The following is a 26494-nucleotide window of genomic DNA, read 5'->3' as shown; positions in this document are numbered from 1 at the left end:
AACATGGAGTGCCTCTGAAGACAATGTCTTCGCTGCTCAGCCCATCTGGAGAGGAAAGAAGAAAGCCAAGCCCTTGTTCTCTGTCAGAGAAGGCTGGCTCGGTTCCCCTGTGGCTCATTACCTGCCTCTCTCACAGCCTGGCCTACGTTTGCTCTCTGGATGGCAATTCTGGAGGTGCATGTCCTCGTGCCTCTGCCACTGACTGGCTGTATGACCCTGCCCATGTTCCTTCCTTTTTCTGTGCCCCTGTTTCCACTCCCACCTTTTATTTTCCCCTTCTTTTTAATCTGCAAGCATTGTAGGGCAGTGGGTGTTCCCTCGCACCATGTGTGCAAAGTTTGGGGCCTTGTGCAAGTGGTGAAAGATGAGGTATGATGGAGGACTGCTGGGGAAGAGAAGGTCTGATTCACTTCTCAACAGAAGGCAGGGTAGATTTGCATCTTACAGACTAAGTTGGAGATAAACTTTTTGTAAGCAGAGGGCTCTCTCACTTATTGACACCGGGCTTTCAGGACAAGTTCACACCTCTGAACTCCTCACCCTCCTCGGCCTCGTCTGCAAAAATCCAAGCAGAACCACTGAGTTAGCAGCCAAGCTGCAGCTGGTTGTGGTCTGGTCTTGGTGTGTTCAGGCCCTGGGTACTTAGCACATCACCCAGTCACCGTGTAGGACATGAGTCAGGGCTGCATTTTGCTCTGTGTCTGCTGGTAATGGTTATCACTTTCATAGTTTCTAGGGTCGGAAGGGACCTGAGCAGATCATCTAGCACTCTGTGCTGTACCACACAAGTGTGGTACAGCACAGAGTATGTGGAAAATGATTCAGCTGTCCTGCTACAGCTCCAGCGGCACAAGTTCACGTCTTATTCTGAACGCATGCCAGAGGCTGCCCCTCATCAACCAAGGTGGGTATGGGCACCTGACCATTCAGGCTGGAGAATCATTAGGATTGTGTGTTTTGGGTAGGGGGACGGACTGGCTTTGATCTTGTTGAGAGTCTATCAGCATGATTATGCTGGATATTGTGCTGGGACCTTGGATTCATGGCAAAGATAAAGAGACCCTTTTAACAGGAGAGCAAGGCCAGTGCCATGGTGAGAGAGCTGTCCAGGGACTCAGGTTCAATTCCCTGCTCTGCCACATGGGGCTTGTGTGTTCCCATGTGCTTCCTGGTCATGTTGCTTAGCCCCCCAAGTATGCCTCAGTTCCTCGAGGGGAAATGGCACCTTCTTACCTTGCAGGGCTGCTTATCCTCAGTGATGCCAGGGGCTGAGGCCTTGTCAGTGCCATGGAGAGAGTTCCAGTTTTTTGTGCATTGGGGCATGGCCACCCAAACTAGGATCTTTTAAATTTTTGCATTGCCCTCCTAATATGCGCAGCATATCACTTGGCGCCTAATCAGGATGTAGGCCAGAATTCACCCCCACACTCCTACCTTCCCCCACATGTGCAGTCTTAACATCCTCTCTTTACAAGACCAGCCGAAAGCATCTGCAGCACGCTGGGAGCTGCGTGTCTCTCACTGGACTTCCCTGCAGGGTGGTGGGTGGCAGTGGGGGTTACAGCCAACACCTGTGTCGGCATTGGGGAGATGATACCCAGGCGGTGACGATGCCCCTCTGTACCAGTATCTTCCATCTTTAGAACGACAGGTCTGCGGATGGCAGGAAACCTCCCTCGCTAGCATGCTGTGGTCGGGCGAGTGCTGAGAACAAACTTCTAGAGCTTGCTCATGAGATCGCAGAAGGCAGGAAATCAGGGAAGGCAGAGTGCGAGAGTGAGCAAGCGAGACTGTGCTGGTGCCATTCCCTGATGTGAGGACAGGCTGGGCTGCTGTCCGGGAGGTTGTTTCCATGGTCTACACCCCAAGGATGGAGACTAGCATGTGACTGGGAAGGTGCTTTCACTCACTGGCCATGGAAATCTGAAAACAGCTCATCCACATCTCACGCCAAGCAGGTAAGGGAAGGACTGGGGCCATGTTGGGTGAAAACAGCTGTGCCTTCGGGCTGGGACCTGGGGATTGCTGTCATGAGCGGGCATGGAGTGGCACTGGGGTCTGTGCAAGCTCTTCCCTGGCTGGGAAGTGATGGTTCCTCTGGGGCAGAACAATGTCTTTGGGGAAGGACTTGCTTTTTGGTGGGTGTGAAGTGAGAATATAAAATGGGAAATGAGTCCATTGCTATGGTATCAGGCCAGTACACAGAGGAGTCTGGCTGCTTAGGCTGGTTGCTCTTGGGGTACAGGGTCCTGTCTGAAAGACCTTTGGACAGAAAGGCCCATGTTTGCCGTTGAGCTGTTTGAGTTCTTGAGTTGCTGCCTCTAACACAAGCTTTCATCTCCTTGCCAACCCTCCCAAAATCCTAGTAAAACTGCTTTCTAAGGGGATCCCCAGAGGGACTGTCCCCAGCTGAAGTGAGGGCGAGGAGTCTAGTGAGTCACGGCTTCCAAAGTCCCAACTTGCAGGGCAAAGCGAGGAGGAAAGCTGGGAGTTGTGCCCTGAAATGTCAAGCGCTCTGTGTAATCTGCCTTGCATCTCCCCGTCCTGAGCTGCCAGCCTTGAAGCTGGGAGCAAGCTGGAGGGTCTGGTTGGTATTAGGCTGTTTTGTCTTGGAAGTGAGGAGCAGGGCAAATCCGTGTCTGCAGTGAAAGGACGCTGAATTACCCCTGGCTGATATTGTGGTCTATAGCTTTTTAGATGCAGACTCGGTGCAGAACTGCCTGCTTGTCTGAGTTCAAACCCAAATGCAGCTGCAAACCCAGCCTGTGTCCAGTTCTTCTCCAACATGCCCCCTTTGAAGTCGCCTCTCTGCTGACCCCAAGCCACAAGAAATAAGAGACAGGACCAAGGGGCAAAATTCAAGCTGTGTGGATCCAAGATTTTGAGTCAGGACCATAGAGGGGGTAGCTTGGCAGCTCTGAGCCTGAGGCTGCTCAGACTGTTATCTGCCCACCCCCCCGGTCTTGCAAAATTTTCCGGGAACCAGATCTTTTGGGGCTGACCTTGCTGGTCACATGAGAGACGGGGGTCATTCCTGTGGGCAAATCAGCACTGTCCAGAGCTGAGGGTTGGCTTTTGTGGTGAGTGGTGGCTATGCTGACTACCACATTCGCTTTTTAAATGTAGGTCCTATTGTCTTTGGTCAAAGCATGGCTACTACAGCATGCTTCAGTCGGGGGTGTGGGTCAGAGATGAAAGAGGACCGCAACATATTACTGTACAACCCAGGCATATGTTCAAGGGAAAATAGTTTCTCTCCCCTTGCCACGCTCCACCTCCAGCACATTCCTCCTGAACCAGGGGGCCCAGCCTGATCCAAGGAGACAGCACGTTTCCGCTCCCCACCAAGTCTCACCCAGGCTTGGCATGAAGACGCAGAGAAGTGCAAACACGCACACGGATTCAAAGACAGATGCCATCATTCAGATAAACATGTAGCCCTGTGATTGTCAACCATGAGATCCTTTTCAGGTGTTTGCAATATTAGCGCTAAGTGTGCAAGCACCTACCCACGGTTCACAAGACGGACCCAGCCATTCCCAAAAGGAATCCACAGTGTCAAACCCATCCTGCCCTGCTGCAGGCTTTCTGAGCTCTTTGCAGCAGAGAAATGGCCGTCTTGTTTTTCTGCAGTTAAAAAAAATGAGTGCAGGTTAAGAGCTGGCATTTTCTGAAGTCTAACAGGCTTGAGAACTAACGATGCAGTTGCACAAATGCACCCAGAGGCAAGCAGAGAGACCCACACACCCAGAAGAAACGAGGGCAAACACGAACAGATGAACACACACAGTCACCCAGACAACTGCGCAGAGCTGCAAACCCATGGGGACCCACACGTACATGGGACCGAAGCTAGGCAAACACAGAAGCAGGCATGCACGCACCCCCCGCAAACTGACACCAGACTTCAGTTATGCCGGCAAACCCAGTCACCAGAGGGAAACAAAACAGACTTCAAAGTAGCCCCAGGTGCTGATCAGGTGATACAGCTCCTCTGTGGAAATTATTTTGTGGCTTAAGCAAGAAAGACAAAAAGAGTTGTGTCCCCATCCCCCCCCCCGCTCCGCCCCCGACTCCTGATTCTTATGGGGGGGGGCACCCCAAGCGTGGCATCATCTGCATGTCACTCACAGTCACTTTCAAATGGTTGATTGTCTCTCCAGGGGATGCTATCTGAGGGAGTTGCTTTTCTTCCACAAAGGAGGATATTTCTTCGATTTTTTTTTTTTTTTTTTTTTTTTTTTTTTTTCTCCCCACCCCTCTCTTGCTAAATGGGAGATACAGAAGTTACATCTGCCTGGCTCTCCAGGAGTCCATGGGGTGCCTTTTACAAGATGAGGATCTAGCATCTCCTGCATTTCTCCAGAGCAGCGGTTCTCAACCTTTTTTGTACCAGGACCCATTTGTAAACAGTGACGGCCAGTCCTGACCCAGTGCCCCACTCCAAGCCCCCAGTGTGTGGGGTAGAGGGTGGGTATGGGGGGCCCCAAGCAGCCCCTTGCAGGCTGCAGCTCTATCAGCCTGCAAGGGAAAAGCCACGGTTTCCCATGTTTTTTGTCCAATAAAGGAGAATCCATTTTTAAGGTTTGTTTGTGACCCTTTCATACATTCTTGCAACCCACTTTTGGGTTGCAACCCACAGATTGAGCACGCTGCTCTGGAGCACTTTTTTGGAAGCCAACCTGGCCAAAGTGATGGGGCGCTGCACCTTTCACTTCTCGGGAGGAAAGGCCGGAAGGCCACAGTGTTGGTGGTGGCTGTGTTACTTAATTGCATCTGTTTTCCCTGATGCTGGTGGAAGACTTGTGTTGGAGTCGGGGCAGAGGAGAGGTGCCTGAGTTGGGCATGAAGAGCTTTCTCTGCCTTACTTGCAAGGACCAGAGGAGCTAGTTTTATGGTAAAGGGAGATTTTTTTTCCAAATGTTAATTGGGTGTTAGTGAGAATAAAACCCCCCAGCTTCTGTTTCTAACACCTTGGATTAAAATAATTAATGAAATTGTTCCCTTCAGGTCCTGCCTGAACTAGAGCTTTATGTCAGGGCTGAACTTGGCTGTCTCCTAGACCCTGGTTGATGCACAGAGCTCCCTCCGTTGTGTGCTGTTTAGGAGAACAGAGGTTGGGAGACTTAACACAGAGCCATGGCTCACAGAGCCCAGAACTGGGACGGAGGGCTCCTGCCGGAGCGTGTGTGTTGCTGGTTTCTAATTTAGGATACTCAGACTTCGTTGGATCTACAGAGGCCTTACTCCCGTGACCACGTGGGTTGCTCAGCAAGAGCTGCTATTTCATGGATACTTCCAGGCTGTGTGGGTACCCTCTGCTTTTTCTGCTCTCTTGCCTTTGTTACAAAGCGGTAGGTTACTGAAACTGCGGGAAGGCGAGTTTCATGATGTTTTCTCCCATTTCCACCCAAAGCAAACACTTACTGAATTAAGGAAAAAAAAGAGGGGAGTGGGTGGAGGGGATTCTCCGGCAAGAACCAAGAGGCAGTTGAAAACGGATGAATCACAATATTGCTGTGACGTTTCGCGTCCTTCCCAGCAGGTGATGAATTCTCTTCCCCTTACTCGGTGTCATCTGGGCTCCAATTTCCACTGAAGTCAATGGAAAGACTTTAGGCTGTGTGTAGGATGGGCAGGTTCGAAGCATCTTGCTTGTTGATCTACTCTTCCAATGAACTTCCACTGTCCCGTTCCCTTCCACAGAGCCGCCCCCCCCCAGTCACATTTCTTTACACGTAATCACACTTGTAAAACCAGAATTACTTGGGAGGGAGGCAGACTTTTACAGGCACAAGCGGTAAGTAGACCCCTTATCTCTGACTGAAAGCCATTGGGAGTTTGAAGTCGGGGGGAATGTAGGGCACGGTGACACCTTAAGACGAACTGGTTCAAAGAGGCATGATGCCTCCGAACCAGTTGATCTCTAAGGTGCCCCCCTGCCCTGCCTTGGAAAATCTCCCCCGTTGTCTGCATCTGAACAGGCCTGCAGCCGGTAGAAAGGGGGTGGAAAAACAGGTACATCTGAACTGTCTGCACAGCTGCACTGCTTTGTTTTAGAACAAAAGCTACAAGATCAAGGGTAGCGTTTCCAAAAGCGGCCGCTGATTTTGAAGTGCTCTAGTCGGTGGCACCTGGGGGACCCTCGATTTCAGAGGGCTTGAACTCAGGCAGCTTGCAGGGACTTTGTTCAGAGTTGTGGGCTCTTGGCATCTCTGCAACTTGGCCCCACTTGTCTTGAGATGGGTTTCTAAGAAAGAAAACATCCTGAATGAGAGACCACTTTGGAAAAGCTGACTCAAATTTTATAGCCCCCCCCGCACCTGAACATGGCTTCAGAAAGAGCAGTGATGCTACTAGCCTTCTAGCTGGGGGAAGTGCCTGATGGGACCAACTCTTAGCATTTTATTCCCACGGGGCTCATGGTTTGTATTGTTCATTCTTTGAGTGCAGGCTTATGGAATTGAGACTCTTCACTTCAGTGAAAACAGCAAGGGTCTAGCCCTTATAATAGTTGCCAAGAAAGGCTTGAAAATGTGAAATGAATGATCCCCAGAAGGTCAAAAACCAGAAGCCTAGTATTATATCTCATGGTTGTTTTTAAAACATTTTAAATCAATCTTGTGATCTCTGGGGTTGAGTCTCGAGTACCTGGGGCTGGCAACTTTGAAATCACTTTTAGTGGAGCTTCATCAGCTCGGGCACTTGTCTTGTTGCTCTGTTCCAGACTGCTTTGCAGAAGCGATAATACCAGCATGAGGTTAAAGGGAAACCACCAGTCTTAAACCAACTCTTCAACCTGGCTGTTTTTTTTTCTCTTGCTGTTTGTACAAGCTCAATAATAGAAATGGAATATGCTAGGGGAAAAAACATAAGTAAAATCCTCCCTAGGTCTGACTCCTCCCCTGCCCCACTTGAAAATAGAGCTATACTGATGTGAAACCAGCTCCACTGGGTGGAGAATCAGGCTCCCTCTATCTTCTTGGATTATTTCCTTTTGCATTCAAGAGCCCAGCGACTGAGAGGGGATGCGCTGTAGGCGTGTTGCCTGCTGCTGCTTCTAGGTTGTTATTAGGCATAGTCCTGCTTTAAGAGGACTTCATCCCTGCAAAGTTGAAGCAGAGGAGGAAGGGAACTAAGAAGCTTCAGCGGAGGATCAAAGATGCATTTGCAGTTTGTAGAGAACAGGGGGGAGGCAATAAGGTGGAGAGATACGGAGAGGGGGGCCCAGCTGACAAGGTGTGCAGCAGAGGCGGCTCTGGTGTGGCTAGCAGCAGGATGATAAGCGAGGATAGGGGATGGGGCAGGATTAGGCAAGGGGAGGAAATGGAGAGGGAAGCAGGGGGATGCAAAGGGCTTGAAAATTCCCCAGCACCTAGTACCAGTAGTGGCTGGAGGAGTGTGACAGGGTGGTGTTTTGTGCCCTCGAGGTAGGTATAAACGACCACAGGAGGCAGGGACTCACGGCAGGAGGACTGGCATAGTGATGGGATGCTAGCTTGGGACTTGGAGATCCTGGACAAGTCATAGGGGTAGGCAGCCCCCAGCACGGGTGCAGTGTGTGGCACTCAAAAGCATTTTGCTTGGCAGATGCGCCTCGGGGCAGACAGCAGGGAAGAGGCCAGGGCTGCAGTGCCACAATAAGCATCAGGCCCTTGTTGGCATGCCAGGGGTGCCACAGTCTTAAAAGTCGAGGTTGTGGGTGTTTTTGCCACTCTGCCCAAAAACGTTGCTGACCCCTGGCCTAGAGTTATGTAAGGCACTTAACCCTATGGAAATCAGTGAGGGTCTTTCAGTCCCTGCCTGCACCATGGGGGCCAGTAGTGCTTCCCTGCTCCGGGGGAGGATAGAGGATAAATCCACGAATGGCTGTGGCACACAAAGGGGAAGATAGAGATAGGAAGGACAGGGCAGACCCAGCCCTAAAACCTGGGATAGGTTAAAGTTTGGCGTGTGGGGGATTAGGAAAAGGACAGGTTTGCTCCCAGCGAATATGGAAGAGAGGGAGCACCCGGACACGCAGCTCTGGCCTGGCAGTCGGGCACCTGAGATCTCTTCCATGGCTGGTTCTGGGACGTGGGGTGGGCCGGAGGCTAGCAAGGCTTCCCTCCTTGGGGACATGCACTTGGGTCTACAAATGCAAAGCTGGAGGGGAGCCTGGGGAGTTGTTTTGCACCAGGAAGTTGCTGTACTTGCTTTGTCTTTATCATGCTAATGAGCCAGGGGATTTCTGACTTGTATGAGACAGAGATGACCCCGCTGCTACAGGGATGGGAGAGCTGTGTAACTCCGAGATCTTGCCCATCCCTCCCAGCACCCAATTGCCCTCGGTCCTAGGGGCCTCCTCTCATCTGTTTGGGGGTTTCTCTGGTGCCTGTCGCATCACAGCATCGCAGACCAGCACACAAGGACCCCCAGTCCTCTGAGGGATGATGGGCTGAACTCGCTCAACCTCCACTCTTTCAGAGGGAACCCAGGGCGCCCGGCAGCAGGTGGGAGCAGGATGCCGTAAGCAATACATTTCTCCTTCTGCGGCTGTGGGATGACCTTTCCAGACTGACTCACCAGGTGGCTTTTCCCCACGTTTGTGCTGTGCTCAGCATTTGGGGGAAAGCAGCATTTCCAGAGGGGTTGTTGACTTAACGCAAATGTGCCTTTCCCTCTACAAGTGCCAGCCCTGCCAGGCAGCCCCTGGCACCCACGCCTGCTGGTTTTGCACACGTCACCTGTTTGCGTGCATGCGCGATATGTGCTCCGATAAGCGCAGTTGCCAAAGACCTCGCGTGCAGTGTCTCCAGTGCTTGGTCTCTGATTACTTCTTTGGCTGGGGTGAATCTGCCGTTTCCCTGATTCTTTGTGATCCTCTCGCTTTGGCTGACATTGTTCAGCTTCACGGGCGTTCTGCAGTCCTGGAAATCGGGCCTGAGGGGTCTCCGCTTGGGCTTCCAAAAAAAAGGGTGATCTCTAATATGAATAGTCAGCGTGGTCCAAAGAACCAGAGTGTGGCTTTCAGCCAGGGCAAGGGGAATCCAATAGGTGAGTCAGAATTACTATTGGTAATTGTGTCATTTCTAAGCAGATGGTGCAGCTGTAAAGGGTCACAGGGGTGGGCGAGCTGTGTAACACAGATCTTGCCCAATCTAGAGAGCTCTGCTCTGCCAACATTGAGATTATGCATATTAGCACAGCATCCAAGAGCTCCTGGCACGGACTGGGACTGATTGTGCAAGGTGCTGTACAATCTACCTCTTCCCCATGCTCTGTGTGGATCCCCTTGGGCATGTCTACACAGCAGTCTGCAGTATGATTCTAGTACGGGTAGGCACAGTCTGCCTAACTTGAGCGCTGGTAGCCGTGGGGAGATGGCAGCCAAGGCTTCAAAGAAGCTGAGTATGTGCTGAGGGGCCTGGGGGGATTGTAGGGCCTGCACCTTGGCATCTTTGCCATTAGAGCCCTGTGTGCTGGCTGCAATAAAATTGGCTTGGCTCTGCCTAGCGCCGTTGCAGTCGCACTGTCAACTGCAGTGTAGACAGGCTCGTTGGCAGAAGTTGTGTCCGTGAGAGAGGAGGCAAACACTCAGGTTCCCGAGCCCTCTAGCTGGCTGTTTGCTTGCGTCCTTACTTCCCTGGAGTCTTGTTCTTGGCTTCAGGGAGATAGCGTGGTTGTGCCTTTCAGGGGCCGACATCTGGATTTCAAACCTCCCTCTTTATGGGTGCCGGTGCTTTGAATGGCAAGCTGCTGCCTAGGGCTTCCTCTGCAGCTGCATCACTTTGGATCTTGGCAGCTAAGCTATGTCAGCACTTTGAGGTGGCCTAAGATCACCTTGGTGCTTCGTGAAGTGGTAGCTATTTATCTCCAGGCTCAGGTAACCCAGTGCTCCTGACTGCGTGTAGCCATTATGAAGTGCCTAGCTTAGCACATCTGTCCCAGTGTCTTGGTGAAACTCTATCTTGGATAATAACATTTGGGTTCCTTCAAAGACTTTACCGTTCCAGTTCTGTCAGTCCCTGTCCTAAGCTCCTGTGCAGTGCCGCTATGGTCCGACACAAGGGCCACGTTCCATCTCAGAGCTGGCTGCATTTTTTTTTACCGCAGCAAATGACATGGTGACTATGCAGAGTTGATTTGTCAGGCTGCAAAGACCACAGCGCGCTTTGCATTGTGTGCAGTGGAAAATGAAGTGAAAAGCTACAGAAATGAAAGCTTATGCTGTTACCTCTGAATAATCCTCCTTCTACTTCTTTGCGGACAGATGGAGCCAAGTGCTGTGTGTGGGGAATGCAGGGAGCACATTTAAGCTACTGGTCAATGTACATTCCCTGTCCCCCTCGGCCTACAGATGGTCCGAGTCTTGTGCAGGCCCCAGCTGCCAAGCCTACCTCATAATTTCAGTTGTCTACAAGGCTTTTAAAAAGACTGGAAGGAAAGAATGATTTAAAACAAGGGGGCAAACAGAGAATAATGGGATAAAATGCAACAGAGGTAGAGACATTAACGTCACTATTGTCTATAGTAAGATCATTGATTCTTTTAGATGAGGGCAATGTCTAACCTACCTGGGTTTCATTAGAGTGTTTTGATGCAGCATCACATGGGAAATCATTGATTAAATGGAGTACCTGGGGCTTCATAGGGGTACTAGGGGGTTAGGAAGGAGCTGGTTAAAGGAGCAGACTGTCCTGAAAGTATCAGCCTGGTCACCAGTGCACTTCCTCAAGGACCAGTCTTGGTACAAAGAGTAGAATTGTGCCAAGTAGACTTGTGGATGATATAACACAGGCAGCAATTAGCTGTACAAAGGAGAACTGGAGTACTATACAGGAGGGACCGGATGGCTCTGAGGGCTTGAGTCATCGAAATATAGTCATACAACACACTTCTAGGAATGAACGGCAAGAATTGCATCTACAAACTGGGGGCCTCATCCATCCAAAATGACAGAGGAGAAAAAAATGTGTGTTAGTTCATTGCAGCACCCGAACGAGCCTCCAAGGTGGTGCAGCTGTGGAAAAGGCAAATGCTTTCCTAGGCTGTATTAGATGAGGTATTTCCACCGGGGACAGGGCAGTGTTAGTGTTGTGCTACACGGCTCAGCGGAGGCCTCTCCTGGGATACTGCACACAATTCTCATCACCCACGTTCAAGAAAGGCCAAGTCAAAGCAGAGCAGGTGCAGAAGAGGCTCAGGATGGAGACTCTGTCTAATGACAGGAGACTAATGAGCCTGGTTTGTTTGGCCAAGCAAAATGAAGGCTGAGAAACAAAAAAATTGTGGTTTATGCAGACATCAGGGGAGGGCAGACCAGGGCGGGCAAAGAACTTCTAAGCTAAAGAACAACATTGTGCTCACTTATTCTTGTGCCAATCTGGCTATGACTACGCTGGAGCTGGGGGAAATGAGACAGTTTTTAACCATCAGAGCAGGGGGGTTCTGGACCAGCCTCCCGGGAGGAGGAGTGGGGATGGGAAGAAAACCACCTGGTTTAGGATAGAGCTGGAGCAGCGTGTGGATGGGATTGTGTGACATGGCTGCCTCTGGTAGCAGGGCCTGGACCCAATGACCCAGGAAGCCCCTTTCAGTCTTGTAAACTTAAGCTGGAGTTTCCTGGCATGCTGACAAAGCTGCCACCTATGATGCACACCCACACATATTCTCAGCCCTTTGCATACCCATCCATTTTCTATGACTCTCTGATCCAGGGCATGGCCCCATCACAACTGCAGCCCGGGAAGCTCAGCGATCATGTGCTTCTCAGGAGGGTGATGCAGGGACCCCAAAGGCACAGTTTTGGTCTGAGCTCTCGGACAGGTGCGCTAGGCCCATGACAAATCACCGATAAGCCCCACGTCCACAAAAAAAAACAACAAAAAAAATCCCTCAAGGGCACTTGAGTTTCCTGGAGGAGCCAATGTGTAATTTTTTTTTCCGGCTGTCAGTATTGGATGCTTCTGAGACCTTCTCTAGCACTCGAGAGGAGGTGGGCGTCCAGCCCGGAGTTGTGAGTCATGGTGAGACAGTCACCAGCAACTTGGTCACAACTGTTTGTCTCTGGTGTGGCCTGAGATAGTTACTCTCACCCAGGTAGGGTGTGAAATGTGTCAGCCCTCCCTAACAGTCAGTCTCTCTCTCTCTCTCTGTCTTTCATGTCCTGCAGGGACCATGGGCTGTTGCTGTAGTTCTGACCATGAAGATGACTGGATTGAGAACATTGACATCTGTGAGCACTGCAATTACCCCATAGACCCAGCTACTAAATCCCAGGTGAGGAGGAGGCAGGGCTTGCTTCCATCCCAGACCCTGCTGGGGCCTTCTGTAGGCGTTGTCCCCTCTCAGCCCTGTGTGGACAGAGGAAATGCCTGTCCTCCAGGCTATGCCTGGCAGAGACTCTCCCATATGATATACGAGGCTCTCGCAAGTGAGGAGGGAACTCAAAGCAAGAGAAAGGCTCCTAGCTCTGGGAGTGGGCAGGTACCTTACAGGCCACGAGGGGAACGTGATGTGATGGGATAGGATGGTGGGAGTGAGAGGTGGGACCTCAGATGGACAAGGGAGAGGGTGTTCGTCCTACTGGAGAATAGCAGGGAAATGCTGTTGGACCCAATCCTTCTCCTTTCCACCCCAGAGGCTGATACGCAACGGCTCCGAGATGCGCGATCCTCTGGTGTCCTATCAAACGGGGACACCGCCCTGCTCCCCTTTCCAAGGTAAGGTCTGTTGGCTGCACAGGAGGGAAATCATGCTGACAAAGCTGTCCCAAGTCTGATTCATGAGTTGTGCTCGTGCGATAAGTCACCCTGTAGACCATCCATCCCAGGTAGCGCAGCAATGGACTATCCGTCAGAGAGGGATGCTGCACGACCACAGAATCCAGCCTTCACCACCAGTCTGCCTTTCTGCCGAGTTTTCTAGTTAGTGCTTGCTGGAAACTGGGCCAAGGCCTACTAAACTCATTCCATGTAGGTCACCAAACGGCCTTCAGCTGGAGACCACATCTGACCAGCATTCCTAGAGCTGCAAAGACGGCACAGTCCATTGAGGCATTTCAGTTCCACCCAGACTAAATGGAGATCTTGCTTGTCTCCCCAGATAAACTGGTGATTGCTTTGTATGACTATGAACCCACTCATGATGGGGACCTGGGGCTCCAGAAAGGGGAGAAGCTCCGAATACTGGAAGAGTAAGTCTGTTGTCCTTTCCCATCCATGCCAGATCCATGCTTCCTGCAGCCAGCCCTGGAGGCTCTGGGGTGGGCGGTGGTATCAGAATAGCCCCAAGCAGGGAAGGGTTCCCTTGCCAGCAGGTTGCTGAGTGTTTGAATGCTGGTGGGACTCCAGAACTGGATCCAAGCAGTGTCCTCTATGCCCTGCCCTCCTGCCAGGGGAAGGGAGAAGGTGATGGGGCTTCTATGTGGGAGAAGGCAGTTCCCCTCAGACCTAGAGGCAAGGGAGATGGGGGAGCAGTAGACAGCCTCTGCTACCTTCTCAGTCTCCTGCCTGGAGATCTTCACCAAGCCAGCTGGAGGGCAGGAGTTCACTCCCAAGCTTTTAATCTGCAGAGGGCTCTGGACCAGGGGCTGACGCTGGCTTTTCTTTTGGTCTCATTTCAGGAGTGGGGAGTGGTGGAAAGCCCAGTCGCTCACCACTGGCCAGGAAGGTGTTATTCCCTATAACTTTGTCGCTAGGGTGAATAGCCTGGAGCCAGAACCGTGAGTAGATGCTTATTGGGGGCATAACATTCTGTATTATGAAACCCCCTTGCAGGGGATGTGAGCCTAGCTGCAGCACTAGGAAACAGTCCTGCACTGGCTCTCAGGGAGGGGTGACCTAGAAGAGCCTGTACCCCTGGGGTGCCCAGCAGGCTGGGACAGGAGAGGTTTGGGGGGCCCTGGCTGGCATAAAGCAGGCAGAAAGAGAGTGCTTGAGTCTGGCTGGCACTGACTGTGCTGTTCCATGCAGCTGGTTCTTCAAGAACCTCAGCAGGAAGGATGCAGAGAGGCAGCTCCTTGCTTCTGGGAACACCCACGGCTCCTTCCTGATCCGGGAGAGTGAATCCACCAAAGGTAACCGTGCCCAGAGCACTGCTAATGTACAGCACCTTCCCCTCTACCTGTGTGCTACCAGCCTTGCAGGATTTGAGCCTTAGCAGCCAGCATGTATAGGTCAGATTGGCCTGGCCCAAGCTGTGAGTAATCCAGCAAGCTACCTAGGCCTATGGCTGGCTGCTTGGATTTGGAGGTGTGAACAAGTTTCTTTACCCAGAGCTCAGTCCTTAAATGTGACACTTTGCTGAATTCCACCTTTGTTAGGAGCATCACAAAGGCTGATCTCCATGGGTGAGCAGTGGGTTACATCAATGGGCAGGGACTGACTTTGTGCTCCTGGTGGTAGGTACCATGGCAGCCTTGGGTTTGCCTTGCCAAGGAGTTTGATTACCTGCACAGTCCCTGGGACTCAGCACTGGCCTGAAGAGATGCCACGTCTGGTGGCATGTTGGTATCAGGGCTAGTACCCCTGGAGGAGGTTGCAGGGGCTGTGGGGTCAGCAGTCTTCAAAGGGAGAAAAGGAGACACCCCCTGTCTCCTAGTGGACTCACTCCTTGTGCTCTGTCACCAGGCTCCTATTCCCTGTCAGTGAGAGATTTTGACCAAAACCAGGGGGAGATGGTGAAGCACTACAAGATCCGAAACATGGACAATGGGGGGTACTACATCTCCCCCCGCATCACCTTTGGCAGCCTGCACGAGCTTGTGGAGCATTACACACGTAAGGCTTGGGACCACCCTGGTCCATCCCCCTGCTCCCTCCCATTCAATCAAAGTTCATATTTATCCCTTGATCTGCTCCTCCTTGCCCTTCCCTGTCCTACAGGTAACACCGATGGCCTGTGCACCCGCCTCGGCAAGCCCTGCCAGACCCAGAAGCCGCAGAAGCCCTGGTGGCAAGATGAATGGGAGGTTCCCCGGGAGACACTCAAGCTAGTGGAGAGGCTGGGAGCAGGGCAATTTGGAGAGGTCTGGATGGGTGAGTAATAGGCAGAGGGGTTCTTGTGGGTTTGGGTTGTGGGTGCCACGGCAGCTTTGGGTTTACCTCCCAAGGGTCCTTGAGCAGCCTGCACCTAGGCTTGGTGCTGGCAGGCTCCAGGAAGGCACCTATAGGATGCATCAGCTGGAGCGTGGGGAAGGGGTCGCAGGAACAACAGCGAGGATGGAACCCTGCCTCCCCCAGCATGAGATGATTGCTGGACCCTTGCTGCATGGAGAGATCTGTTTAATACAGTGACTAATCACCTAGTGCAGGGGTGAGCAAAATATGGCCCCATGAGCTGGATCCAGCACACCAAAGGATTATATCTGCCCTGAGATGGGTCCCTTGGCCCTGCTCAGCCCAGGCATGGGAGGCTAGGCAAACGGGATAGGGCCATGGGTGGGTGGGGAGCAGTGCTTGGGAGTGGGATTTGCAGGGCAGGGGCCAGGATCACAATTGTAGGTAGTGACAGCACAGGGCTGGGGCCTGGGGCAGAGCTGTGATCTGTTCCCCACCTGCCCCTGCCTGCAGAACTGGTGCCCATTGCAGGGACATGCAGGGAGTGGATCATGGCTCTGCCCTGGGGCCCATGCGATCACTGCCCCTCCCTGTCCTGCTCCCAGATGCTGTTCCCTACTTGCCTGCAGCCCCATCCTGCCTGCCTGGCGGACCATGGCTTGCCTGCAGGGGTCCTAGGCCAGTCTCCATGGAGGCCCTGCTCACCTGTTCTGTCCGGCACCGCTGTGGTGGGTGTGGGGAGGATGGGCCAGGGGCCAGATAGGATCAACTGCGTTTCCCATTCCCCCTCACTATGGTGGACTGGGTCGGCGCTCTTCACTGCCTCCTCCAGCCCACAACAGCTTACCAAAAGTCCTTCAGTGGCTGTCCAGGTCAAAAAATGTGCCACACCTGAGTGCATAGGGGCCCCACTGCCCTTGGCTAGAATGAAGCAGACTGGATCGACTGTGAGTCCTGGACCCTCAACAGCCAGCAGCAAATGGAGATTCTCCTCTAGCTCAAATGGGCTCTTGGCCCCATGAGACCTGGCTTCCTTCCTTGCTGTTGCACAGGGCACTCTGGCATGGCCGTGGGGTTAGTACAATATATCAGCAATGGCAAGGAAAGGCCTGAAGGAGCGAGCTCTGCCTTTTCTGGCCTTCTGCCACGGCTTCCTCCCACATCCAGCAAGCCCCGTGCTTGTGGTTCCTTAGGGCAGCCCTATTGCTGACTCTGCTTCTCTGCTGGTATGTCTGTCCCTGAGAGGAAGTTCCCTGCAGGGCTGTGGATAATGCAGCCAGAGAAGGGGAGAGAGCTGGGCTTTGGGGCAGGGCTGCGTTTAGGGAACCCTTCTCCCCAGGGGTATAAGGCAGGAAGTGACAGGGATGCCAAAAGGAGTTAGGACAGGCATCATGTTCAGGACAGTACCAGTAGAGAGGTAGCCAGATGCTTCAAAGCAGCCCTGCTGCTGTGGAGACATTGGGTTTGATGTATGAGTCTAACCTTCTGGACCCAAGTAGGGTGGGCTGGGCTCAGAGGCTCCATATCTGGCCCTTTCACGGCTGGGTTGCTGAGTCTAAGTCAGCTTAGATCTGTGGGAACTGCCTTCATTCCCCTCGGGGGGGCTCTTTGAGGCCCCACATGGCATGAGGATGGCAGCATCTCAGTCCAGCTCCTGGCAGGGCAGAAGTCTGCGCTGTGAAAATCCCCGTGCAAATGGTGCTACCCACCCCACCCTTCGCCATCCGGCTCCCCAGTGACTCACAGTGTTGTTTATAGTCGGGTGCAGAGGGTGAGACCCAACCGGTGACGGGGGAGAATTGCAGCCCTTGCAGGGGCAACACCAGCTGGGACTGAATGCATCGGTGCAGGGGCCCCGAGGGAGCATCTGTCTGGGGCAGAAGGCTGGTAGGAAGGTTGCTGGCCTCGCCAGCCCCTGTGCTATGCCTGCACCAGGGATAAAACCTCTCCCTGGGACAAGCCTTGGGTTCTGAATTCCCTGCACAGCCCAGCTTGCAAGCCTCTCCCCTCTTTTCTGGCTACATCTGCTCCAGCTCTTTGCAAGAATTGAGGGCAGGGACCAGCTGGGCAAAGGTGTGTGTGTGTGTGTGTGTGTGTGTGTGTGTGTGTGTGTGTATGCATCTCGGAGGGGGTGAGATGCTTCCAAAGGAACTGGCTGTCAAGCCCCAGCCCAGGTGTCTGGTCTCATTTGCTTTGACTTCTCACCAACAAAAGGAGCTGCCTCAGACACCCGCTGCCTGATGTGACTCAGCCACAGCTGCCCATGTTGGGGTGGTGCTGGGAGGCAGTGACTTCAGGTAGCTGCTTCCCCACCTCCCTTGCTTCTGCCACGTTCCTTTCTTTCCATCCTTAACCCCAGTTTAGCGAGACAAGCAAACCTGCCTCCTCTCCCTTTGGCCCATCCTGTCTTCCAGTATTGCTCAGGGAATAACACAGAAGGAAAACCATGTGGCTGCCCAGCCCCAAAATAGAGCTGGAGCTGGCGTGCTCTGACTGGGTGCTGGGTCAATATGCCCCTGCAGAACTTTTCCTCATTGTCACGGACTCGCCCACACTTGGTTGCACTAAGATTGCCTTGTGCCACTCCCGGATGAAACGGGATAGGGGAAAATAGTCCCCGGCTGATGTAGAATTGAATCGGGCTCCTAATGTAGAGCCATGCATAAGAGGTGGAAGAGGGGTATGGCTGGCATCCATTTTTGCTCCCTAGGGACCACATGGAAGCACAGCAATGGGTAGAGCAGTCCAGGGGCTGCTCGCTTGCACCAGGACTGAGCAGACCCAGCATTACCCATGATATGGCAATGGCTTCATGCCACTTCCTCCCCACCCACAGCTCCTGCCTAGTTGAGTAACAGGCTCAGTGTTTCCCCGTGTTCTCCCCTCGCTACTCCAGCCCCAGCCTGTTGCCCTGGGAATCTAGTGCCCTTCGGCTTGCACCCAGCTACAGCCAGCCCTGAGCCCCAATGCTCCCTTTGTGTTTGGAGGTGCAGAGAGCTCACAGCTCTGGGGCCTGCTGTTCTCAGCTGCCCACACCCTTTGTGCTGTGCAAGCTGCTGGCAGTTTTGTGCCATGATGATAAGCATCACACACTCCCCTCTGCCCCAGAAAGGACCTTGTTGTGGTTGTTGCTCTGACAGCTGGGAACAGCGAGGGCGCCTAGAGACAGCTCTGACTGCTGTGCCTTTGCCCTGTACTGTGAGAAAAAAAAGAGAATGAGCTGCAAAACCACCCAGCACTGCGGCAGCTGGAGGGGTGGGGGGGAAGGTGCCTAAATCCTGTCTTGCCCTGGCACCCTGCCCCTGGCAAGGGAGCGGGACTTCTTCAGATGCCTGGAGCAAGGCTTTCCAGGTCTGGCACTGAGGAGCTGGGAGCTCTGCTGGGCTGCCCAGCCTGGCTACAACACTGCTCATGCTGCAGCAGGAAGGGGTGAGGCTGGGGCACCTTGGCAGTGATGGGCAGAGTCAATTTTTGGACTAGGGCTGGGCATTACTCTTCCAGGCCAAAGTCTGGGGCTTGGCACAGGGAGGGCTTAGAGGTCAATTGCTGGCAGGTTCTTTTTTTTTGTTGACTGAGGACCACGAGTCAAGTCCCACATCCTGGTTTGAGATGGGACTAGGAATACCCCCCCAGATAGGAGCTGAGGCCGATGTCTTGCATGCAGTGCCCGACTGTTGCCAGCTGCTTTGGACTTGCCCTCTCCTCCTTTGGACACAGGACAGGTGGCATAGACTAGTTGCTGCAGCTTCAAACATCTATCTCATGCCCTCAAGGTAGGACAAGGCAGCAGAGCCACACCAGTGATGGGCTAGGCCTCAGGTTTCTGCTGCTGGGGACTCCTTTATAGCCTGCTCAGTTCTCTCCTGCTGTGAGCTTCCTCCCAGCAGTGCCCTTTCATGGCCAGGAGAGGTTCTTCTGCCCAGCAGTGCCATGCAGAATCACAGTGGCAGAATCCAGCCATCTCCTGACTGGTGTAACATGGGTCTCCTCTCCCCTTCTTGCCCCCACCCTGTCTCTCTGCAGGTTACTATAATGGTCACACCAAGGTGGCCATTAAGAATTTGAAGCAAGGCAGCATGTCTCCCAGTGCTTTCCTGGCTGAAGCCAACCTCATGAAGAACCTGCAGCACCCCCGGCTGGTGCGGCTGTACGCGGTGGTGACTCAAGAGCCCATTTACATCATCACAGAGTACATGGAGAAAGGTGAGCCTGCTGGGAGTTGCCCTGTCCTCCTTGCTTAGGGCATAGGAGTAGGCGGAGGGGGCAGGGAGCCAGGCCCAGCCTGGTGCATCAAGGGGCTGCAATTGGTGGGGGACAATCACCAGTTATATCACTGGGAAAGGACCCCTCCAACCCCGGTGGCTCCCTGCTTCCCTTCTGCTTTGTGCAGAGACCTTCATTGGTGCAAGGGTAAAAACCACATATTACCTAGAGGAGGCAGGAAAGGAGCCATGGGCACATCCGGAGGCATCTGCCCCTCCCTCTGGGCTTGCATGCATGAGAAGACGGGGGGCAGTCTAAAAGCTCTTGCTCAACTCCCCTGGCATCCCAGCAGCTCAGTGATTCCTGCAAAAAAGGCGGCTTCACTGAGTGACTCCTGAACAGGGAGGAGAGGTGGTCTGGGAGCAGAGCACTAGGCTCAGACACCCACCTCGGCTTCTGCTCCTGCCGTGTACTCACTGGGTCACCTTGGATAAGCCCCTTTGCTGCCCAGCGTCTTAGTTTCCCCAGTGGTATCCGGCCTCATTTGGTTGGGGATGAGGCAGGGCTTGGATTTAGTGATTAGGGGTTTGCAGAGCAGGTTGGGGTGGAGGAGGCTTCAGCTGGGGGGCAGTAGGGCTGGAGGCTATGGCTAGCTTTAGCCCCAGGGTGTTTCAGAGATATATTTGGGCTTGGAAAGTTGTTGGAACTTCCCCCTCCCCTATTACTACCCCCAGCACAGGAAACTCCGCCTGGGGCTCAGGGCTTTTCCAGTTTCTGGCAAGCACTGCCTATTGTCTCTCATGCAACCTTTGGTTTCCTTTGGCTCCTCCAAGTGCCAGAAACCATGGTTCAGGATGTGAACCCCTGTTATCCAGAGGATGTGGAGCTGCCTGGGCTAATCTCGGTGGAGATGGAGGGAGGTGGGCTGGATCTCTTTTCCTGGGCAGTGGTGAGGTCTACACACAGGTCAGCCTGGCTCACTCCTCCTTGCTAAGGAGCTGTGAGCTTCTTGGCAGCAGTGCCATGGCAGATGGGAGCCTGGTTCTGGGGCTGGCTTAGCAGGAAGGACAAAGAGCTAGCATAAGGGTTGAGAACAGCCCTCCTGCCCCTGTCTCCTGTGTCACGGAGCTGTGAAGCCAGCGGCCTGCTCCCTTCCTCTGAAAGCTGGCAGCTTAGCCAGAGGAAATGTGCCTGTGTCTGTTATGGCTGCAGCTAACAGCTCTGAGCAGAAAGGCTGACTGGATCCAAGCCAGCCAGCCTGCCAGTGATAGGACTCTTCTGGCTCATTTGTAGACACAGAGTATAGCCAGAGTATGGCCCTTGAGACTGATAGGGTGGTCTGTACATGGGGCCGGGGGTAGACAGTTATTCTATAGGGTTTTGAGGGGTATGTGGCTCTTTGCCCTTCTTGGCAAATGCTGATAGGCTGCCTAGGGGCACCTTGTTCATCTTTATAGCAGGTGTTTTTATTGCAGGGAGTTCATGGGCATGAGTTGAGTATGGGAAGTGGTTGTACAGGGACACTTGGAGAAAAGCCCTGGGTTCAGAAGTGAAATCATATGACTTAACCTAGCAAAGGAAACAGGAGCCCCCCCACCACCACCTCAGTCCTCAGGACACAACCCAACCTGGACCAGCCCTGCTGGCACTGAAGGGCCTGGGAAAACCCACCCCTGCATCTTATTGCATCCAGCTGGCCAAATGGACTCTGTGGGTTTGCATGCAGTATAAACTTTGAGAATCCAGGGCACCTCCTCCTGATGGATTAAGACTGTCTACGCAGAGGCCAAGGCTGGGGCCAGTCCAGAGCTGACTCCCCCAGGGGGAAGGAGCCGGGTTCAAAGCCAATTGCACTTGGAGCTGGGCTGGGTCTGACCAGGGTGGGTTCTTTTGCAGGAAGCCTGGTGGATTTCCTCAAAACCTCTGAAGGAATAAAACTGACAGTCAACAAGCTGCTGGATATGGCAGCACAGGTGAGGAGGGGAAGGGCTGGAATGGCCCCTGGCAGGGATGGGGGTAAGTCAGGTGCACATAGGCAGAGACCATCCTACTGGGCATGGGGAGTGAGTGTTGGCTAGGGGTCTGCATCCAAGTGCCAACTAAAGACATGGGAGTTTCTCCTCTGCCTTGGACTTGTCCTCTCCAGTCCCCACCTGGGCGCTCACTCACCACTACAGCTCCCAATCCTGAGAGCTGCAGAGGGGGAAGTTGGGTGGGGGGGAATGAAAAAAGCGTGATTAGTAGGATTGAGACTGAGTAACTCCCCCTCCTGCTGCCCCATGCACAGATTGCCGAGGGAATGGCTTTCATTGAGGCAAAGAATTACATCCACCGCGACTTGCGAGCTGCCAACATCCTGGTGTCAGAGACCCTCTGCTGCAAGATCGCCGACTTTGGGTTAGCTCGGCTCATAGAGGACAATGAGTACACTGCCAGGGAGGGTACGTCTGCAAGCTAATTCCAAGTTCCTGTCTCCCAGAGTGTCACCCTCTGGGGTGGATACAGCCATTGAGCAGTGGTGGCCTTAGGGTTGTTGGAGAGTCATTTAAAGGCTTTATTTTGATGACCTGTAAATGAGTTGGACATTTGTTGCAAAATTTTGGGGGCAGTTGCCCCGTTTGCCCTTCCCTAAGGCCGCCACTGCATTGAGCCTTGTGCTGTTTACTTTGTGTGGGTCATTCAGCCCCGGTGTGGATGATAAAGCCCCCAGAGCATTTCTTGAGCCTGGGCTTTCCTCAAAATTGTTGCCCCCCTCCCCCCCAAGGAGAGGGCTGCATTTCAGTGGGCTCCTTTGTGCTGGAAGGGTCTGATCACTGCTTTTGAGTGCCCTGCAGAGAGGACAGGTTGTACCAACACTCACCCTTCACGTCTGGCTTTGGAAACTAGCTCACAGCAGGATGCTGGTCTAACACCCTGGTGTAGTTCTCTCCTGCAGGGGTAAACAGCAGTGCGGAGGCCATGCTACAGGCTCAGTAACAGACACCCACAGCCTCTGGCTTGGTGTCAGCTAGAATTAACAGCCCAGCCCCGTCAGGAAGTGGGAACCCACCACAGACAGCCAACCACCCCTCTGACTCTGAGCTCTTTGCAGCTCTGCTTGGGCCCTGGCTGCACAGGAAGTTGCAGAGCCGACCTGAGCCGGGCAGCTGGGGCCTGCAGAGGCAAACTGCATCATCCCAAGACCCCAAGCCCCATGCGCTGCAGCCTGTGACCTGGGAGAGCATCACCTGCCTGGTTCTCATAGGAACAGGCTGGTGTCACATCTGCCCCCAGAGCAGGGAGTGAGGCCATAATGGGCAGGGGGCTGCACTCAAAGCACCCCTTGTTAGATTTAAGGCACCTTTTGCTCTTAGCTTTCACTTGATTTTTTGACTGCAGGAAAAAACCCAAACAGAGCAATTTTTTTGTTGCAAGGAATTCAGGAAGACCACAACAGTTCAGAATGCCTTTTCCATGGGGGATTCCTCTTTGAAATCTCTGGGTTTATATTATGAATCCTGTTTGCACACCTAGCATGGTATGGCACTCTGTGGCACCCCTGAATGGATCTCAAGGCACCCCAGGGTGCTGCGGCACCCTGTTTGAGAATCATTGTGCTAGGTACGGAGGTAACCCAGGCCTAAGAGGGCTGCCCTGAAGGAGCAGAGGGAAAGACAGCCTCCCCTAGCATGGGGCAGGAGGGACTTTGAGGGGAGAACATGTGACAGTGGGACTGCAGCGTTTTGCAGAAAAGGACATAGAAATCGGTGAAAGGAATAGCTAGGGCTGGGGCTAGGAGAAACGGAGGCCCCCTCAGACCTGTGAAAACAGCAGCTAGAGACATTTCTAGTAAGTTCTCTGGAGCAGAGGGGATGCTCTGCCTGGCATTAGTTGCAGGATGCCTGCCCAGTAATTCACATCAGTCTGAGACTAGAGCCCTATCTGGTGGCTGTTGCAGGAACAGTCATCACTAACAGCCCAATGATGGCAAGATATGCCAGGGCTGTGGGTGCCCCATGCCAGGTGAGTTTCAGTGAGGGTGCAAAGAGATATGCAGGTGGCGTTCAAGCCCACACATCAGCTGTGTGGGTTTAGGGCAACAGCAGTGACCTTCTTCCTTCTCCTTTCCCCTGTCCCTCTTTCTCCTTGTGTATTTCAGGAGCCAAATTCCCCATTAAGTGGACGGCACCCGAAGCTATTAATTATGGTACATTCACCATCAAATCTGACGTCTGGTCCTTTGGGATCCTCCTCACAGAGATCATCACCTATGGCCGGATCCCCTATCCAGGTTAGGATTTTTCACAGCAGTGCAGCCCGTGCCTGCAGTCAGATCAAAAAGACATTGGAGCTGACAGGGGCTGGGTGTACCTCCATGCCCCCACACTGACTAGCAGAAGGTGCTCTAAGACATGGGGGTGTTTGCAAGGGCCAAGAGCTACCCTGGGTTCAGACTCAGCAGAAGGCTGCAGGGTGGCTGGCTGCAGGAGCCAGCTGATGCTGTTCTACTCCCAGCAGAGGTCAGCACCGGTATATGGAAGTGGCTCCCTTCCCTGGCTGTTCCTGATTCCGTTATATGTGTTGTGTGTGCAGGGATGACGAACCCAGAAGTGATACAGAATTTGGAGCGGGGCTACCGAATGCCTCAGCCAGATAACTGCCCAGAGGAGCTGTACGAACTGATGAAGAAATGCTGGAAGGAGAGGCCAGAGGACCGTCCCACCTTTGAGTACATGAAGAGTGTGCTCGAGGACTTCTTTACTGCCACTGAGGGCCAGTACCAACAGCAGCCATGATGGAATGGGGCTAGAGGCATCCTCACGTCAGGATGGGCGGAGGGGAACAGCCCCTATGCATTAGCTCGTCAGAAACTTTATGCAGATCAGGCCTTGGCATTTGGATCACAGCAAATGTTGGCAGGACCTCAGCTCTCCCTCCGTCAATAGCAAAGATGCATGTTCCTGGAGCACGCTCAGCCAGCAGACCTTGCCTCAAAGCAGACCAGAGGCACTGAGTTGACAAGTGTTTTGACCCAAGATGCTGCTAGATCTCTTTCTGAGCTCCCTCTGCAAGTATGCACGTGCTACTTTACCCATCTCAGTGCCATGTGCATACTGGCTTCATGCTCACTCACAATGCATCTGTCCAGATAACCACACAGATACATGGCCATGCAGATGGTCATTGCCTGGACCATATTTGTTCCTGCGGGCCTAGACACACCCATGCTATACAGACAGAGTGTACTCCTAGCGAGAGGCACTGTCAAGTCTTATAAACTTCTCTCTGGCAACTATAATCACAAATTTGATCTGAAAATAACATAGGGGCCAAACTTGCTTACAGTCTCAGATAATGCTCAGAACACAAGAACAATCGCACTGGATCAGCTGGACCCCATCTCAGCACTGATTTTCCACAATGAGATGCTCAAAGGGCTACAAAGTGGAACTCCCTGTGTCCCGTCCACCCCCAAGTTCCCCCTGCAATATTTCTTTGGTGGTTTTTTATTCCTTTCAGTAGTGGAGATGGATGGTATATCAATGCCAAGGTGTTTTGCATGAACATGCCAGCTGTGTGACTGGAAGCTGTCCAAGGCTGGGGCTGTGATCAAGGCATGCAAATAGCTGCACTCACCACAGGTACTGTAGAAGGACACAGGGCCCATTGTGCAATGCAACAGGGGCAAAACCTCTTCACATTTAGAGCTCAGATCCCTGGAAGATGGTGTATAGGACACCACTGTTCATGTCTGTTGGTCCCAAGGTCACCAAAGCAGTCATTCTCTGTACTGCTGACTTATCTTTCTTCACTCTGAAACCACACTGCTGGACTCTGACTAGTGCCATTCACACCAACAACCTTTTAGAGAGTTTGGTAAAGTAATTACCAGATTCAACCATGTTATGAAAGGGAGAAAGGAGTTTACAGTCGTGAAGAAAAAGTGCTGATTGCAGCTCAGATGATCGGGCTAGGTACAGATGTTCAGAAAAGCCTGAAGTGGGAGCAACCTAAGTTACGTGGTTTTCTGTAAGCAGTATAATTTAAGTCAGTAGCAAACAGAACACGTGTTCGCTTTCTGATGCGGGGGGAGGGCAAATCTCAGACTGGGGTCCGCCAGTTTTAAACCGGTCAGTGTGTCTAACTTCTGTTATGGGTATAGGCTGGTTTCCAATCACTTATACCAGTAAAAGTGCAATGTCTGTACATGGTCTCAGTGAGAAGTAGAGATGCACAGGACTCTGCTCCAACCAGCAAGACTGCTTTGGTTACCCCAAACCCCAGACACTGGCATTCTGTAATATACTTAGAGATGGACTTAAACAGCACCATTTAGATCCAGAACCGTAGCCTTTCAGAATTGGCACCAGACCAGCAGGGGTGGGAGTGTGAGGCTCTAGGTAGGCCCATCAGGGAAGGGTTTCAGCATAGTCTCACTAAAGGCTTGCTCACCAGAAACCCACCCAGATTTTTGGTTTAGGAATGAGCTATCCTGAATGACCAGACGTTCATTGTAAGATTTTTCTTTCTCCATTTCATTGTAAAGCCCTGTCCTGTATTGCTGTTTTACTTTCATTAAACAACAAAGTAATGATGTGGCTCCATCCGATCCACGGCAAGGAAGATCGACACATCCTAATCACGCACTGGGGGTGCACAGAGCTGAGGGTGGGGTCCTGTCATGCCTAGTAAAAGATGGGGGGCCAGCTGGCCCTGCCTTCTGCTGCTCAGGCATCATGCAACAGCAAACCTACTTGGGGTCTGAGTCTCCAGGATCCTGAGTTTCTTGTGTGAGTGTAGGGCAGGGGTTGTCTCAGCACATCAGAATCAGGCCCTAAGCACAGCAACCCTTCATGTTTCACAAGAGACATGACACCTGGCACGATGGCTGAGGGGAACCAGCAGGATTAGAACTTGCGGACTGGCGATGCTGGCATCCCAGGGAGCTGATGTGACTCATGGGGCAGGCAGGGAGTTTGCAAGGCTGGCCCTGCAGCCAGGGAGCCATTGATGCTAAGTGGAAGTGAGGGTGCTTGGGGAGGCAGGATGCAAGGCAGTATTCAGCCAGTGGCAGGGGCTGAGGGGCGCAGCCAGCACCTGAAGGGTGGCATGGGACATGTGGGGCAGCACTGGGCACACCAGGGAATGAGATACCACAAAATGGCTGGCTTGTTTGGCACCAGTTCAACACACTGCTCCCAAGCACACAGCTGGAGCCAGCGCTCCCCCAGTGCTTTCCCACAATGCACTGCTGCACACCCCCCCCCCCC

The 26494-nt window shown here is 52.9% G+C and overlaps 1 protein-coding gene across 1 annotated transcript; it reads left to right on the top strand.

Annotated features, from left to right (window-relative positions):
- Positions 1–1673: 1673 nt before the first annotated feature.
- Positions 1674–25819, top strand: LCK (LCK proto-oncogene, Src family tyrosine kinase). The gene is made up of 13 exons (XM_019512280.1): positions 1674–1958; positions 12155–12261; positions 12623–12704; positions 13087–13177; positions 13607–13705; positions 13956–14059; positions 14613–14762; positions 14868–15020; positions 19065–19244; positions 21141–21217; positions 21532–21685; positions 23383–23514; positions 23817–25819. The coding sequence occupies exons 2-13, from the start codon at positions 12160–12162 to the stop codon at positions 24017–24019; spliced, it is 1527 nt and encodes a 508-aa protein (XP_019367825.1). The 5' UTR covers positions 1674–1958; positions 12155–12159; the 3' UTR covers positions 24020–25819.
- The last annotated feature ends 675 nt before the right edge of the window (positions 25820–26494 follow it).

Source organism: Gavialis gangeticus, unplaced genomic scaffold (assembly GCF_001723915.1).
Source record: "Gavialis gangeticus isolate Ggan-Ray unplaced genomic scaffold, GavGan_comp1, whole genome shotgun sequence".
Lineage (NCBI taxonomy): Eukaryota > Metazoa > Chordata > Crocodylia > Gavialidae > Gavialis > Gavialis gangeticus.
Note: the sequence above shows the minus strand (reverse complement) of the source record. Positions and strands in the feature narration are given on the sequence as shown.

What these genes read in the sequence shown, in the direction of transcription:
- LCK (XM_019512280.1), top strand. Translation starts at nt 12,160, where the DNA reads ATGGGCTGTTGCTGTAGTTCTGACCATGAAGATGACTGGATTGAGAAC. An exon ending in ACCCAGCTACTAAATCCCAG is followed by an intron (nt 12,262 to 12,622) that starts GTGAGGAGGAGG and finishes TTTCCACCCCAG; the next exon opens with AGGCTGATACGCAACGGCTC. An exon ending in GCCCTGCTCCCCTTTCCAAG is followed by an intron (nt 12,705 to 13,086) that starts GTAAGGTCTGTT and finishes TTGTCTCCCCAG; the next exon opens with ATAAACTGGTGATTGCTTTG.